At 39.7% G+C, this 16,781-nt stretch overlaps 1 protein-coding gene across 20 annotated transcripts in view; it reads right to left on the bottom strand.

Moving 5' to 3' along the window:
- The window catches only part of UBE2U (ubiquitin conjugating enzyme E2 U), an 83,375-nt gene that overhangs the window by 34,652 nt on the left and 31,942 nt on the right, over positions 1 to 16,781 (bottom strand). For 15 of the 20 annotated variants that reach the window (XR_008715897.1, XR_008715898.1, XM_055585614.1 and 12 more), the window contains one exon: positions 7,648 to 7,696. The exons of the other annotated variants lie outside the window; for them this stretch is intronic. Coding sequence is in view for 13 of the 15 variants with exons in the window: in XM_055585614.1 (XP_055441589.1) it covers positions 7,648 to 7,696 (49 nt within the window). In the remaining 2 variants the exon portion in view is untranslated. The remainder of the gene's footprint in view (positions 1 to 7,647; positions 7,697 to 16,781) is intronic. 20 annotated transcript variants of the gene reach the window in all.

Here is a 16,781-nt window from a genome sequence, read left to right on the forward strand (position 1 = left end):
AGTAAACTAAGAAATCAGTGTTTGAGCAAGAGTTTTCTCTAGCACTAGCATGCAGAGTAGATTATATGAGAGATTAAATGCAAGGGGACCAGTTAGGAAATAAATTCAGTAACTGAGGCAAGAGATCCTGAGAGCCAATACTAGGGTGGGAGCAAAGATTATGAAGGGGAGGAGATGAATTTACGAGAATGCTAAAGAACTGACTGAATCAGCTGCCTGATAGAGTGTGAAAAGTAAAGGAATTTGAGGGTCACATATTCTCCTAAAACCCAGAAGGCCAGTTATTTTTGCTATTAATAGAAAGTGTCTAGAGAAACTGAAGTAAAATATGGGTTTAATTTTAAACATGGGTTGTAGGTGATGACCTCTAGGAGTGTGATTGAGAAATTGGGACTGGAAATAAGAGATTTAGGTCAAATCAACATAAAAGTTGATAGATGACACCATTAGGGAAAACAAACTCCAAAAGAATAAGTGTTTAGAAAAGAAAGGGCAGAAACTAATTCACAGTTAAGGGCCGGGGGGCGGGGAGTGAAGGAAACCAAAAGGATCATTAAAGGAAGAGAATCATGGTAGCCCTATTTCATGCAAGCAACACCCCAGCCATTGCCAAAGCCTAATGACTAGATCCTTAAATATCTCTGGATAGGGAATGGAAAAGGGTACAGCTTCTTTGTAAGATAGCATGGTGGTTTCTTACAAAACTAAACACACTCTTACCACACAATGCAGCAATAACAGGCCTTGGTATTTACCCAAAGGAGCTCTAAACTTATGTGCACACAGAATCTTATACACAGATGTTTAGAGCAGCTTTATTCATAATTGCCAAAATGCAGAAGCAACCAAGATGCCATCAATGGGTGAATGGATAAGTTAAGTGGTGTATATTCAGACAATGGAATATTCTTCAGCACTAAAAAGAAATTAGCTAATAAGCCATGAGGACTTCTCTGATGGCTCACTGATCAAGAACCTGCTTGCCAGTGTAAAAGATACCGGTTTGATCCCCGGGTCAGAAAGATCTCCTGGAGAAGGAAGTGGCAATCCACTCCAGTATTCCTGTCTGGGAAATCCCATGGACAGAGGAGCCTGGCAGGCTACAGTCCATGGGGTCGAAAAAGAGTCAGACACAACTAGCAACTACAACAACAACAACAACAACTACATCATGAAGACTCATGTAGTATCATGACTAAGAGCACAGGCTCCGGAATTAGCTGGCTTGGGTTAAAACACGATAGCACCATTATTGATTAGCTGTGTGACTCTGAACAAGCTACCTAACCTCTTCACGTCTTCAGAGACAGAATTTTCTCCAGTGGTGGTTGTGAGCATTCAATGCAAGCACGCATGAAAAGAGTCAAGGAGGGGTTTAGCACCCCTCAGTGCTCAGTGTCAGCTGGGCTTCTCATTGCCTTGGATAAGTGCCTCATCATTTTTCTCCTGCAAACTCCAGATAGCCTCCTAATTGTCATTCTGCCTTGTGCTCCAGTCATATCTGATTGCTCTACCTTGGTCTCTCCCTATTCCAGGGTATTATGTCTCTGCTTGAGAGCCACAGTAGGTTATCTACTTCCATAGGATGACATCTAACGACTTTTACATAGAATTCGAGGCGGTTCATCATCTGGCCATTTCCAACTTTTCTCCCATCATTCATCCTCACATGCAGAGGCTCCATCACATAGAACTGTTTCCTGACAATCCTAAGTGTACCACAATCTTACACATCCATGTCTGTACAAGCAGTTCTATTAGAAACTCTTTTGCCCCCTGTGCAAAGTCATACTCATTAAGATTCAGGTCCAGTTAAAAATAATACATACATGAAGGTTGTCACAGTGGATATTGTGGTTGTCTCTTCAATAGCTGTTCCACTCTTCTCCCATTCCATACATGCCCTGTGGTCTGCTGTGGGGACTGGATCTTACCCCAGCTCTAAATCAGGACCTCACTGATAACTGGTATAGGGACAGGAATCTGACCTAAATAGCTCCAATAATAGTACAATTGATTCTAGCTTACTAGTACGTCCTCGTCTCTGAGACTGTTGATCCTCTTTGTTCTTCTTCAAGACTGCTTTGTTATTTTAAACCTTTTGCATTTCTAGATCCATTTTAGACCACCTTATCAATTGCCAGAAAAAAAAATAAGGCTGCTGAGATTTTGACTGGGAATGAACTGAATCTACAATTTGGGAAGATTTGATACTGTAATAATATTGAGTCTTTCCTAAGTGGTAAACATTATATATCTCTATTTCTTTAGGTCTTGAAAAAAATCCTCCCATATATATTTTGTGATTTTCAGCATAAATGTCTTACTCATCTTTTGTTACATTTTGATGCTGTGGTAATGGTATTTTTAAAGTTTCATTTTTATGTTAATTGCTTATATATAAAAATAGTTAATTTGTGAATATTCATCTTCGAGCTAAGATTCTTGCTAGATTTACTTACTAATTTTCAAACTTTCAAATTTGTATATTCTTTTGGATTTAAATATATATATATATAATTGTGTTATCTGTGAATACCAATGGTTTACTGTCTTCTTTCCAAATTTTATAACTTTTTTCTTCCCTCATTGCACTGGCTAAGACTCCAGTACAATGTCAGATAGAAACGGTGATAATGTGGATACTTGCCTTGCTCCTAAACTCAGGAGAAAAGGATTAAACATTTCACATTTAAGTGTGAGGTTAGCTGTTAGATTTCTGTTCAATTCAGTTCAGTCACTCAGTCATGTCCGACACTTTGTGAAACCAGGCTTCCCTGTCCATCACCAACTCCTGGAGCTTACTCAAACTCACGTCCATCGAGTTGGTGATGCCATCCAACCACCTCGCCCTCTGTCGTCCCCTTCTCCTCCTGCCTTCAATCTTCAAAGCATCAGGGTCTTTTCCAATGAGTCAGTTCTTCACATCAGGTGGCCAAAGTATTGAAGCTTCAGCTTCGGCATCAGTCCTTCCAATGAATATTCAGGACTGATTTCCTTTAAGATTAGCTGGTTTGATTTCTGTAGATTCCCTTTATTGAAATAAGGAAATTCTCTTCTATTCCTAGTTTGGTGAAAATTTTTATCATGAACGAGTATTAATGATTTCTTCTAGATTAACAGAGATAATTCTATGTTTTTATTTTTCCTTTATTTGGTTAACTGAGTTACATGTATTGATTTTCAAATTTTAAACCAATCTGGCTTTCCTGAAACAAAGCTCACTTAGTCATCATGTACTATCCCTTCTTTATATATCAGTGGGGTTAATTTGCTAATATCTTGGTTAGGATTTATACATTTCAGGTTTATGAGAATACTGACCTATAATTTTCCTTTCTTGTAATGAATCAGAGTTTGGAAGTTTGGTGACATATTCACTGTCTCTATTTACTGGAAGAGTTTGAATGCCTTTTTAAAAAAGATTTTATTTGAAGTAACTTTAGATTTAGAAGAGTTGTAAAGTTAGTTGAATACCTTTAAAATTAGCTTTGTTAAAGTATAATTTACATTCAATAAAATGTACAAGTGTTAAGAGCACAGATTGATGAGTTTTGATAAAAGCATTCCCCTGCATAACCATAAGCCCAAACAAGTTACAGAATGTTTTCACTAGTCCTGAAAGTTCCCTACTTCCCCTTCCCAGTTAAGCTCCCTTGACACTTTGGGTTATCACTGATTCCGTTCTCTATCACCATAGATGAGTTTTGCCTGTCCTAGACTTCATACAAATTGAACTCTACAGCATGTACTCTTTCATTACTGAGTTTTTTTTTTCCCCTCAACATAATGCCTGTATTATTCCATGTTGTTGCATGTATCAACAATTTTATTGCTAAGAGTATTCAGTTTATAAATACAACACAATTTATTTATATATTCAACTGCTGAATATATAATATTGACTGTTGATGGAAATTTTAGTTGTTTTCAGTTTGGGATATTACAAATAATCTGCTATCAACATTTGTGTACAAGTCTTTTGTGAATATATACTTTTATTTCTTTTAGGTAAATACTTAGGAGTGGGTTAGAGGGCAGGTGAACCTTTGACATGACAAGAAACTGCTACACTGTGTTCTGAACTGGCTGTGGGCAGTCAATAGGCATAGCGACATAGGAGCGCTACAGTACAATCACATCCTCGTCAATAACTGGGATTGTTAGTTTAAGCCAGTAGTGTGATCTTCCAATCTCCCCCATTTTGGTAAGTCACTGGGGTATCCATCAGTTCAAACCACAATCTATTACTAATCCTTGATTCCACTTTCTCTCTTGCCCCAAAGAAGTCAAGCTAAAGCCTTGAATCCAACCATTTCATCCATTTATCTCCCACTCCACATTTATGCCCTTAGCCCTAGCCCAAACCACGCATCTTTCCCCTGGTCTACTAAAGTAACCAAATAATTCTTTTTGTTTCCAACTTAGATCCTTCACAGTTGATCCCCCAGGAGGCAGTTAAAGTGGTCCTTTTAAAATGTAAATCTGATTACATCTTTCTCTTCTTAAAAGCTGTCCAGTTGTGTCCCAATTCCTACTGCAAGATTAATAAAATGCCTATTCCTTACCTAGTTTATAAAGCCCTATCTACATCTCTTACTCCACCCCTACCTACCTGCCGGGAGCCAGCGTGAGGAATTCCGCCCGTGGCAAAGGTCATGAGGAAGGAGGCTCAGCATACGAAAAGGCGGGATCGAGCCTCAGGAGTCCCCCTGGAAATTCTCGAGCATCTACCCCAAAAACCAGAGTCTGCCTACTTTCTGCTTTGTGCTCTCACCTACACCTCTGACTTTAGGGGGGGCTGTCCCCCACCACCTCTCTCTGAAAAAAGAGTTAACTTACAGCTCTAGTTAATAAAGTTCCTGGGCATGACAAGAGTGTTTCAACCTACAAACTCCTTTGGAAGTCCTCTAGCCTGCCTGAATAGGTTCTTCCGGCCACATGTGATTGTTCACAGCCTCCCAACCGTGAGAGGCATGAGATGTTCTAAACTGTCTAAATACAGATTCCTTTGAGCAGTTAAAAGATTGATTAGAAATTGTATTGGTGAAGGGTTTTTCACTGGTTGGGCCAATGTTTGCTGCTAAATTTCCATATCCCTTACCTGCTGTGTCCCTTTAATGTTTGTAACCTTGGACCCTTGAGTTAATTCTTTTCTTGTTATAGCCCACCACACCTTTGCCCTACAGGAATGCAACTTTATCTAATGCTTTGGAGGGTGGCACCTGACTTTAGAATAATCACCTTTAGAGAAAAATAAGTTTTCTGAAGAAAGGATCTTAAAATGTTAACAGGCCTCTTGGCCAGAAGATGATGTAAATCACCTAAACTTTTGCATATGATAAGTTTGCAGGAAGAAAGCCTGGCTTACTGCTGACTCTACCCCTTCCCCCATTATCCTCTATGCACAACTTAAGGTATAAAACCTACTTTGGAAAATAAAGTGCGGGCCTTGTTCACCAAAACTTGGTCTCCCCATGTCGTTCTTTCTCTCACCTTCTGGCTGAATTTCCATCTGGGGCGTGGAGGCTTGTCAAGCCCACTAATTTTGCCTGGGCTTCTAAGATCTGACCGGGGAGGCCTTAGTGTCTCCTCTCCTTCGGGAGAACGGCAGGATGCCTGCGGCCTACGTAGGTGATGCAAATTCCTTATTTTGGAATTTTATTAGCTTTCCACGTAAACCAAGTTATTCTGCCTCTTTTCTCCACTGAATTTCCTCACTGAGCTATCCTTATTTAACCACTCTTTATATCCTTAATTAACGTTTAATTAAGCAGTTGTTTCCTGATCTTCGCCGACGCCGTCCCCGCTTCAAATTCAAATTCCCTGGATCCACCGGGGCTGGACCCTAGCACCTACCCATCTCTTCTTCCCTCTTGCTGTGTTCCAGCTGCAGTGGCCTTCTTTCCGATCCTATAACACATTTGTGCGCGTGCTCAGTCCCGACCAACTCTTGGCAACCCCATGGACTGTAGCAGGCCAGGCTCCTCTGTCCACAGGATTCTTTAGGCAAGAATACTCAAATGGGTTGCCATTTCCTCCTCAGGGGATCTTCCTGACCCAGAGATTGAACTGGTGTCTGCACCTCCTGCATTGTCAGTGGATCCTTTACCACTTGAGACACCTAAGAAGCCCTCCAACACACCTTGCTCACATCCAATACTCAATTAGTCAATACTCTAGCTATTCCCTCTGCCTAGAATCTCACAGTACTATAAGACATTATTCTCTCCCAACTTTTCACTTCTTTTTTTCCCTTTCAATGTCATATGAGTCTTGATTTTCCAAGAAAATACCAACTACAAGTTGATCTCACCATGGTTCTTGAGTCATTTCTGAATACAGTTCTAGTGAACTCTTTCTTCCAGGCTCCAGATTTTATAGTCCTGTGATCAGTGCTGGATCCTCATGGTGCTGTCTGGTTACCCTGCTGCCTGTCTGATGAGGGACTCAGTGCCCCAAAGAACCAAAGGGCCAAAGTTTCCTCCCTGTAACAGGGTCTCCCCTTCTTCCTGCTCCTGCCTGAGACAAATGCCACCATTGCTACTGGCTGGGCTTCATCTCAGTGCTGGGGGACAGACAAGGTCAATGTTCCTGCTGTCATGTTCCAGTTAACCATTTCATCAGTTGTTCTGGGTCTTCTTGTTCTGAGCTTCTAACACTTCCAGGCACAGAGCCCCTTGGTATAACACTGTCTCACATTCTGGGGGAGAAGGCAGTAGCAACCCACTCCAGTACTCTTGCCTGGACAATCCCATGGACAGAGGAGCCTGGTGGGCTGTGGTCCATGGGGTCACTATGAGTCGGGCACAACTGAGCGATTTCACTTTCACTTTTCACTTTCATACACTGGAGAAGGAAATGGCAACCCACTCCAGTGTTCTTGCCTGGAGAATCCCAGGGACAGGGGAGCCTGGTGGGCTGCCATCTATGGGGTCTCACAGAGTCAGACACGACTGAAGCGAGTTAGCAGCAGCAGCAGCACATTCTGGTACAAAGTCCGGATCTGAGCGTTCCTTTTGATTTCAGGCTTTTGGGAACATTTTACTATTATTAATCCACTAAGAGGATCCTTGTTTTGGAGATGTACAGTATAAAACCAAGATAGAATAAGTATTATTTCAGCACTAGTAGGTTGGCTATTTTCTACATCTGATTGACTACTGAAATTAGGCTGATGCAAATGTTAGAGAACCTAAAAGCTACAGAACCTACACCTGTCCAAGTGTTCAAGGTCACACTGTCAGGTGGTCTCCCAAGGGTACAATGGCTTCAACACTAACTCTCACCATTTTGCTCCAAGACTCATTCTTTTCCTAAACTGCTTGGAGATTTGTGATCTATAATGGTCGGGCTATAATGTAGACAAGGGTCTTTTTTTCCCTTTTCAGAAATAAAAAATAAAGGACTAGGCAACTAATATAGTTACATTTAATTTTAATTAAATAGTCTAGAAAGAACTCAAGATTTTGACATTCTTCCTGAAAAAGAATCATTTTTAAAAGGTATTGGAAGGGAAGATATATTTAAATGAAATAATTTTTCTAAGTCAAAAGATGAAAATACAATTATGATAGAAAATACAGTTTAAGTAAATAGTTCTTTTAGTGTATAAATTGGCATAGAACTGTATAAAGGAAAACTTACCTGTTAAGTTTATCTGGCTCTTTTGGTGACTCAGAACCATCATCTTTTGCTATAAGGAAAAATATGAAAAGATTCTGGTTTACTTAAGGAAGACTGAATATATGTCCCTATGTGCATTCTTTCCAAAGCCCCAATAAGATGGTAAGAAAGGAATAAAAATAAGGTGTATGGAGAAGGAAATGGCAACCCACTCCAGTATTCTTGCCTGGCGTATACCCTGGACAGAGGAGCGTGGCAGGCTAAAGTCCATGGGGTTGGGGAAAAAAAAAAGGTGTAAAACCTCAAGAAGAGCAAAAGAAAGATGGCAAGAAAAATGTTCAAGATAGAAAGCAGATGTCAAGTGGTAACCATCTTAACAAGTCATAGAAATGTGAAACCTAATGACATGATGAGAGAAGGCCAATAAAAAACACACAGATTTACACTTCAGAACTTGAGAAACAACTTAGGAATTGGAGGTACCAGATATCCCTGACAGGTGAAATGTATAGTGTGGATACCAAAGACATAGCCTTCATCCTATGCAACCAGACAACCACCACTGCCTAGGCAGGAGGGAAGATACCTTATTCTGGAGAGACTGAGCCAGAGAGATTCAGGGGACAGCAGAACAAGAGTATGGTAAGGGACTGATGACAGAGAATAAATCAAATAGATCATACTGAATAAGCAATATTCCTTACTCTCTCTCCTTATCCAGCTCCTAGAGTATAGGTAGTTAACCTTTCTCTCTTCAGACATATGACTGGAGGATTTATCTCAGAATAAACAGTTAAGCCTAGCTAATGGTAAGGTCAGATCCTCAGTGAATAATCCTATAATGAAACAAAACCATCAGCAAGTCTAGCCTGTATCCAAAATTTCCAGTCTTTTCAATGAATGATTGTCATTCATTATTTTCATTCATCATTCCATGATTTTCACATATCATACAGATGCACAGTTAAAGATGGGTAGATAATTGAGTAAAGTCCTTATTATGAATTATAACAATGAGAACAAATAAACAGGAAGAAAAAAGAAATGAGAAACATACTTTTCTGGATGTTTTCCAGAATAGAACAAAAAAACAGAGAGAAGGATAATTGGAGAAAATAGATTTTTAAAAATGTTTGCATAACAGATCAGTAGATCCTACATCCAAATCTTTGGAGATTTAGAAGAGAGAACAGGGAAACTGGAGGGGAAGGGAATGATAAAAGAAATCAAATGAGAAAAAAGCCCAAAACTAAAGAATTAGAGCTCGAGATTCAAACAGCCTATGAAATGCCCTACATGATGAATGAGGAGGAAAAAAAATGAAATTATATCAAGAAATATTATCAAGAAATTTCAGACCACTGGGAATAAAGAGAAGATTTTAAAAGTTTCCACTGAAAATAAATCACATGTGGAGAAGCAGACATCTGAATGAAAGCAGACTTCTTAAGGGTAATACTGGGAACTAGTCTTTACAATTCTGAAAGAAAACTATTTTCAAACTAAAGTGTAACCAAATTATGAACATATGAGAGTGGAGTGAATACATTTTTAGGCATGTGAAGTAATGAAAGATTTAGCTTTCCTGTCCTAGGAAGCTCCTGGCAGAAGTGTTTCAACAAAATGAAGGAGCAAACCAACCAGGAAGAAAAGGAGAGATCATGTAAGAGCTCCCATTCAGTAGGTGGGCAGAAAGGTCTTCCCAGGATTCCTGTGAGAGAACTGCCAGTTCAGAACTAGAAGAGGAGGATGAATGAGCGCCTAGCAAAGGAGTTTCCCAGGGGGAAAACCAAACAATACCAAAACTGTTCTTCACAGTTTTGTCAGAAAGTTTGGGAGAAGAATAAATGGTAGATATTCTTCCAAAACACAAACCAAAATAAATCCAAAAAACAAAACCAGGGGAATAAAAATACAGGCCATTTGTCCAAGAAAAGAAAAGTCAGTCAGGACTCATCTGTGAAGAATATTTACAAAGTCATATTAATGTAAATGAATGATACTAGGAGAATAGGGGAGAGAAAATGTGAGTGGAGATGGCATCATAAGATTTCAATCTTTATCTTTCAGAAGAAGCCCATGAGTCATATCTAAACTGAAAATCCTAGAATTTTAGTATGGAATACACTTAGAAATAGAGTGTTAATTCCAAAAGAAACAGCTAAATGTGCTGAAAGCTGTTGGTACCTTGTGGGGGGTGGGGGCAGCTTTTAGTTATGGATGGTGGGGGTTATAAATCTGCTGTATTTCCTTAAAAACTGATTTGGATTATTTGTCCTTTAAAGCTATGAATAAATACTTCTTTGATAGAAAATAAATACTTAAGATTTTTAGTAAAACTGCTTTAAAACTTAGCTTAAAAGCTATTAGACTCTCTGGTGCAATGAAGTACAAACAGAAAAAACGAGGTTTGTAACCCCAGCAAACAGATCCACACACACTATCCCTGTTAAAGTCACAATTTTTACATTGCCTGACACCTGTAGATATCAGATCTATCTGTGATAATACTGTAATCATCAACAACAAAATTATGGTTGAATGATGGTGCTAAAGCTCATGTTCCTTAATTAGTAAGTTATACTACTGGACTAAGTTCCTTTCTGCTGATATTCAGAAAGAATATTTTTCCAGAGGAAATGGAATTCTTATAGGAATACTCAACAACCAATACTCCCTTTGAAGAAAAAAAAACCTGAAATTCTGAGACATCATCTGCTTCAGCTGTAGAAACAAGTTTCTTTAAAACTTGTTTTATTGTAATGAGGACTTTAAAAAGAACAGTGAACAAATTGAGAACTTAAACTGAAGAAGAATCAAATGCTTATCACATCTTCCTCATTGTAAGCAGAATGGGATGTATTTGCGCAATCATTTTTTTTTAAGTACTACATAATGTGAATTAGTAGTATAATCTCCCTAATATTTCTATAATTCTTCTGTATTCTTGTATTTTGACTGTCAGTAATTAAATTATAGTTTATTTAGATAAGAATCTGAAACTTAGTAGAATGACTCTCCTTTAACAAAAGCTAAAGGAATATGCCTAGCTAAGAGAAAAATTATTACCTTAGGTTTGGCTACTATTATTTATTTTTATATTCTTATACATTTTGTTTCAACCAAAGATTTTTTTTTAATTATATGAACTCTATGCTTTGAATAGGGCTTCCCAGGTGGCTCAGTGGTAAAGAATGCACCTGCCAATGCAGGAGACACAGGAGATGCTGGTTTGATTCCTGCGTTGGGAAGATCCCCTCCCCTGGAGGAGCAAATAGCTACCCACTTCAGTATTCTTGCCTGGGAAATCCCATGAACAGAGAAGTCTGGTGGGTTATAGTCCACGGGGTTGTAAAGAATCAGACACAACTGAGTGACTGAGTATGCACGTGTGCATCCTTTAAATATCAAAATAAACATGATAACAAAAAACAATTTGACCATATTACCACACAGAAGTAAAAATTCACTTGGACAAACTGAAAATAAAAGATAAGATGTATGAGCTTACAGTAGTTTCTCATTATTGGCAGGAGATACCCTCCAAATCCCCCAGTTCAGTTCAGTTCAGTCGCTCAGTTGTGTCCGACTCTTTGCGACCCCATGAATCGCAGCATGCCAGGCCTCCCTGTCCATTACCAACTCCCGTAGTTCACTCAGACTCACGTCCATCGAGTCAGTGATGCCATCCAGCCATCTCATCCTCTGTCGTCCCCTTCTCCTCCTGCCCCCAATCCCTCCCAGCATCAGAGTCTTTTCCAATGAGTCAACTCTTCGCATGAGGTGGCCAAAGTACTGGAGTTTCAGCTTTAGCATCATTCCTTCCAAAGAAATCCCAGGGCTGATCTCCTTCAGAATGGACTGGTTGGATCTCCTTGCAGTCAAGTCCCCCAGTGGTGCTTAAAAACATGGACAGTATGAAACCCTATACACATTATGTTTTGTTCCCTATACAAACATACTTATTATGAAGTTTAATTTGTAACTTAGGCACAGTAAGAGGTTAACAAGAATAACTAATAATAAGACAGAACAATTGTAACAACATATTGCAAGAAAAGTTATGTGAATGTGGTCTCTTTCTCTCTCAAAATATCTTGGACAAGCTTAATATCTTATTTCCATCTTAACTAAGCACTTATACTTTGTGGCCATATCTTTTGCAGTTTGAGGTATGACAGCAAAATTAGCATGGATTTCTTTCTCCTTCACAATTTCATGGATAGAAGATTTGTTCTTACTGTAAATTGTAGCAACCTCAGATATGAGATTTTTTCTTACTAAGTCAAGAACTTTCACTTAAAGGAAGCCCTTTATGGCTTCTCTTGACATGTGTGAATGGCCAGCAGCACTACTCTTGTGTTTTGGGGTCATGATTAAGGGTCACTTGATCAGAAGCACTAAGATACCTCAGATTATCAGACAGTTCCTTTGATAACACAGATGGCTACTAAGTGACTAACAGGTGAGAGATGCTGAACAAAGAGATGATTCACATGCTGGGCAGGATGAAGCCGGATGGCAAGAGATTTCATCATGCTACTCAGAATGATGCACAATTGAAAACTCATGAATCATTTATTTCTGGAATTTTCCATTTAATACTTTTAGACCGCAATTGACTACAGATAGCTAAAAATGTAAAGTGAAATGGTAGATAAGTGGGGACCACTATATATGAAATCCCTTTGTAACAGAAAGTCTCTAATTTACTCAGAATCTAGGAGGCAACACAGTTATTTTATACATTGTGTCTTCCAGACCTCCAAGTTTTCATAAACAAATTGAAATATAACTAACTTGGGAGGTACTTGAAAAATCCCCTTGTCCAACTCCTGACACTGGGCAAAATATTCTTTGACAACATCCCTGAAAATCAAGTCATTAAGCTCTGCCAAATGAACAAAAGCTATGAAAGCATACGTTTGGTGATGGGGAGATTACCACCTGTCAACACTGTCTTGCCCGTTCGTAAGTGACTTGAATAGTTAGAAAATCTTTCCTTGTGTTTGGTCGGCTGGGACCTGCTGGATGGACTTTCCCCTGAGGGATGCTGCAAATGCAACATCTAGGAAGATCAGCTAACCCAATGACTGTAACTGACTGCCCAAACTGGAATGAAGGGAGTGAAGGGGGAGTGAAGGGGGAACTCAACATGATTACCCCAGGACTGCTCCAGGCAGTTTGGTATGTGTGAGCACCCAAACTATAAGTAAGGGGGTCAGAGCCCAGGTCACAAGGAGAAGAGGCTGCCGAGACATGGGAACGTCATTGGGATCTCCAAAAGTTGGGTTTGAGCTCACAGCTTCTGCATTCTTGTCAATCCAGCAAGGCAAAGACCTAGCTCTTCAGGCACACAGCAGATGGTAGGCAAACTTGGGGGAATGAGAGGCACTGGCATGTCTACATACCAAATGGGAGTCTTGGGCTTAGGATAACAAAATTAATTCCAGACCACTGATTATCAGAGAAAAAAAAAAAGTCCCTGGTGTATTCAAGTATGTTCTGACACAAAATAGGGTGAAACCTGTATATCATGGACATCAGTGGCTATAACCTCCCAGTTCTGGGGAAGATATGACTGACTTGTAGCTTTAATATTAGTCTGATGTTAGTATCCTGGAACGATGGAGAAGAAATTTCCCTTTTCTATAGGAAATCCCTTCAGATATTTGAAAACGGATTTTACAACTGCCTTTTAGCTTTCCTTCCATTAGCTAAGTGTACAGTTTCTTCAGCACAGGAAATGTGAGACTCCAAGTTGAGCATGCTTACATGAGGGCACAACAAACCAGAGTCAGGAAAGCTATCATCTTATACATGCTTGGTAAATTATTACTATTATTTATTAATTATTATTCACATTAGGCTTCTGTTCAAAGAGTTTTCTGATGGTTTTTCATAGACCAACGTTCTGCCATGAAGCCAGGTCTCTTCTGTACTTGGAAATTTAATTCTTTGATTCCAAATGGATGACTTTATGTTCATTGCATTAAATTGGAGGTTTTCATTGCATTACCCCATTGGAGGGGCAATGGGAATATCCAGGTTGGCTCTCTGGCCTTGTAGCTTAGCTCTGTGTGGCCTTGGGCTAATCCTTTCATCTTGATCCTCAGCTTCCTCACTGAGGAAGAGGCTGAGGATCAGGTGGATAAATGCACGTGAAAGCACTTTGTAAACTATGAAGTAAAATCAGGACCCAAGTTTATGTGTTTTTTATTCATTCAATCTACAAATGTTTATTCAATACCTATAGCCAGACACTGCTACTAGGCATTGACAACATTGTTGTAGCCTAAAATTAATGCCTACAGAGATGATACAGTTAGCTACCTCTTGAGTTTCTCATGTATGTAATTAATTATCTACTCCAGTTCTGTGTTATTTGAGAATGGGATGATAATTTCTTCTATGTACTTTCTGCTGCTGCTACTGCTACTGCTAAGTCGCTTCAGTCGTGTCCGACTCTGTGAGACCCCATAGATGGCAGCCCACCAGGCTCCCCCGTCCCTGGGATTCTCCAGGCAAGAACACTGGAGTGGGCTGCCATTTCCTTCTCCAATGCATGAAAGTGAAAAGTGAAAGTCAAGTCGTTCAGTCGTGTCCAACTCTTAGTGACCCCATGGACTGCAGCCCACCAGGCTCCTCCGTCCATGGGATTTTCCAGGCAAGAGTACTGGAGTGGGGTGCCATCGCCTTCTCTGATGTACTTTCTAGACCTCTTTATTAGTATATTAAATGAATATGAGATCTGATTCTTGCAGTAATGTAGCAGAGACCTTTTTTCCAAGTCATTAAAGTGAAAGTGGCTCAGTCATGTCTGAATCTTTGCGACCCCATGGTCTATACAGTTCATGGAATTCTCCAGGCCAGAATACTGGAGTGGGTAGCTGTTCCCTCCTCCAGGGGATCTTCCCAACCCAGGGATCAAACCGAGGTCTCCTACACTGCAGGCAGATTCTTTACCAGTTGAGCCATCAGGGAAGTCCAAGAATGCTAGAGTGGGGTAGACTATCCCTTCTCCAGTGGATCTTCCTGACCCAGGAACTGAACCAGGGTCTCCTGCATTGCAGGCAGATTTTTACCAGCTGAGCTACCAGGGAAGCCCAAGTCATTATAGGTAATTAATTCTCACTGGATGTTGTTTTTCTCAGAAATCCACATGGTACTATACAACCATCTAATTTAGAGTGAACATGGTTTTTTGCACTTTATTTTCCAGCATAGCAGCCGCTTCTGCTTCATTACAGCAGTCTTTCCCTATGAAGCTGCAGAAAATCATTTTCTTCCTGGCACTAAAGGTACTCCTCCAGTCCTGCTGTGAGGGCAGGCAAGCTGAAAACTATTCACTGTCTTGGATTTCCACATATTTCACCAACACACATAAAGCAAACAGTGAAAACCTGCCAAAGCACTATTTGCTTTGTCGCTCATTTGTTCGGTGATTTGGCAACCTGGACAGCTTTCCTGTCTGGGTTGATGGCAAAGCTGGAGGACTAAAAGGAATGAAGGGTGATACTGGCCTGAGAGAGAAGAAGAAAAGAAAAGGCCACCTTGTCCTCCAGTTTCTTCTCATCCTTCTCTTTCAGGCTAAAACCAAAATCTAATGCACAGAATCATTTATCATGAAAATTCTTTACAACCGGTTAAATTACCATTCACCAGAATATGAGGAATATAGCTTTGTATAGAATATTCTTGTGCAAGGATAGTACTGTAGGGCTTGATGAATGATTAAGAGATACGTATCATTCATTTGCTCATTCCACAAACATTTCCTGAGTGGAGAGGATACAGCAAGGGAATCCTACAGATTCTGGTTGGTCAGAAATATGATCATCTTCAAGAAGTACCATTCCTCTGTGGACACACCAGCCTTAAAATTGTCAAGAGAATTCTGAAGAACTCCGTGACAATCATGACATATTTGAAGATACTGAAAAAGATGCCTGATCAATACTGCATCAGATTCAGATGCTCTGTGGAAAAGCACTTGAACTTCATTGCAAATTGTATGCATTTAATGGACTGGCAGGTCCCAGAAAGGGAAAGAAGAAGAGACCATAGACATCTAGTGAAGAGAAAAAGCACAAGAGAGATCATTTTGGAAGAGTGAGCCTGAGCAGCAAGGCCTGCTGATTGGGGAGGTAACAATGCCAGTTACTGTGTGATGCTGTTGGGTACCGCTGAAAGGAAGGGCAGATTGTAAAGGAAAACGCTATGTCACCAGGAAACCCAACCCTCACCTGTGGCTAACCCCTCCGGGCAAGAGGAGCCAATAGCTTTGCTCTTCTCATTGTAGAGAAAGCAAAGGAGCGATGGAGATGATGGAGTTAAGAGTTAGGAAAGGGTTGTGGGTAAGAAGAGAGTGAAATGACCATGGGTATCAGAAAAACATTGGTCAACAGAACAGAAAGACTGCAAAGCCTCGGTCATTTCCACATAGATTCTTTGAAGGAAAACCTAGAAGGGGACCTCTCTAGAAAAAAAAAAAGTGCTGATGGTTTTCCTAGCCAAGGGGAAAGGAGTCTCAGATTAGTAAGATCTGGTGGTTACTGAGGGTGAAGTCTGAGAAATAGCTACTATAGATCAGAGAGTTAAAAATTGATGTCATATCCTTATGGCACCATTTGTCCATATGACCATGACATTTAAAGATACTAAGCTTACAATTTTTGATAATTAAAAAAAAAAGGATCACACTAAACCAAATGGAGAGAGACGAATATGATACTGCTTATATGTGGACTTTAAAAAAAGACAGAAATGAACCTATATACAATATAGCAATAGACCTACAGACATAGAAAACAAACTTGTGGTTACCAAAGGGGAAAGTGGGGGTAAATTAGGAGTTTGGGATTACCATATATACTCTACTATACATAAAATATATAATCAATAAGGACCTACTGTACAGCACAGGGAATTAAACTCAATATTTTATAATAACCTATAAAAGAAAAGAATCTGAAAAAACACATGTATAAAATGATAAATATGTATGTATAATTGAATCATTTTGCTGTACACCTGAAACCAACACAACGTTGTGTCAATTATACTTCAATTAGAAAAAGAAAGGACTACCCAGACGGATTTGACACAGGTACAACAGGAGAGATCTTAGTATGATTTCATCACTGAAAATGGAT

Source organism: Bubalus kerabau, chromosome 6, assembly GCF_029407905.1.
Source record: "Bubalus kerabau isolate K-KA32 ecotype Philippines breed swamp buffalo chromosome 6, PCC_UOA_SB_1v2, whole genome shotgun sequence".
Lineage (NCBI taxonomy): Eukaryota > Metazoa > Chordata > Mammalia > Artiodactyla > Bovidae > Bubalus > Bubalus kerabau.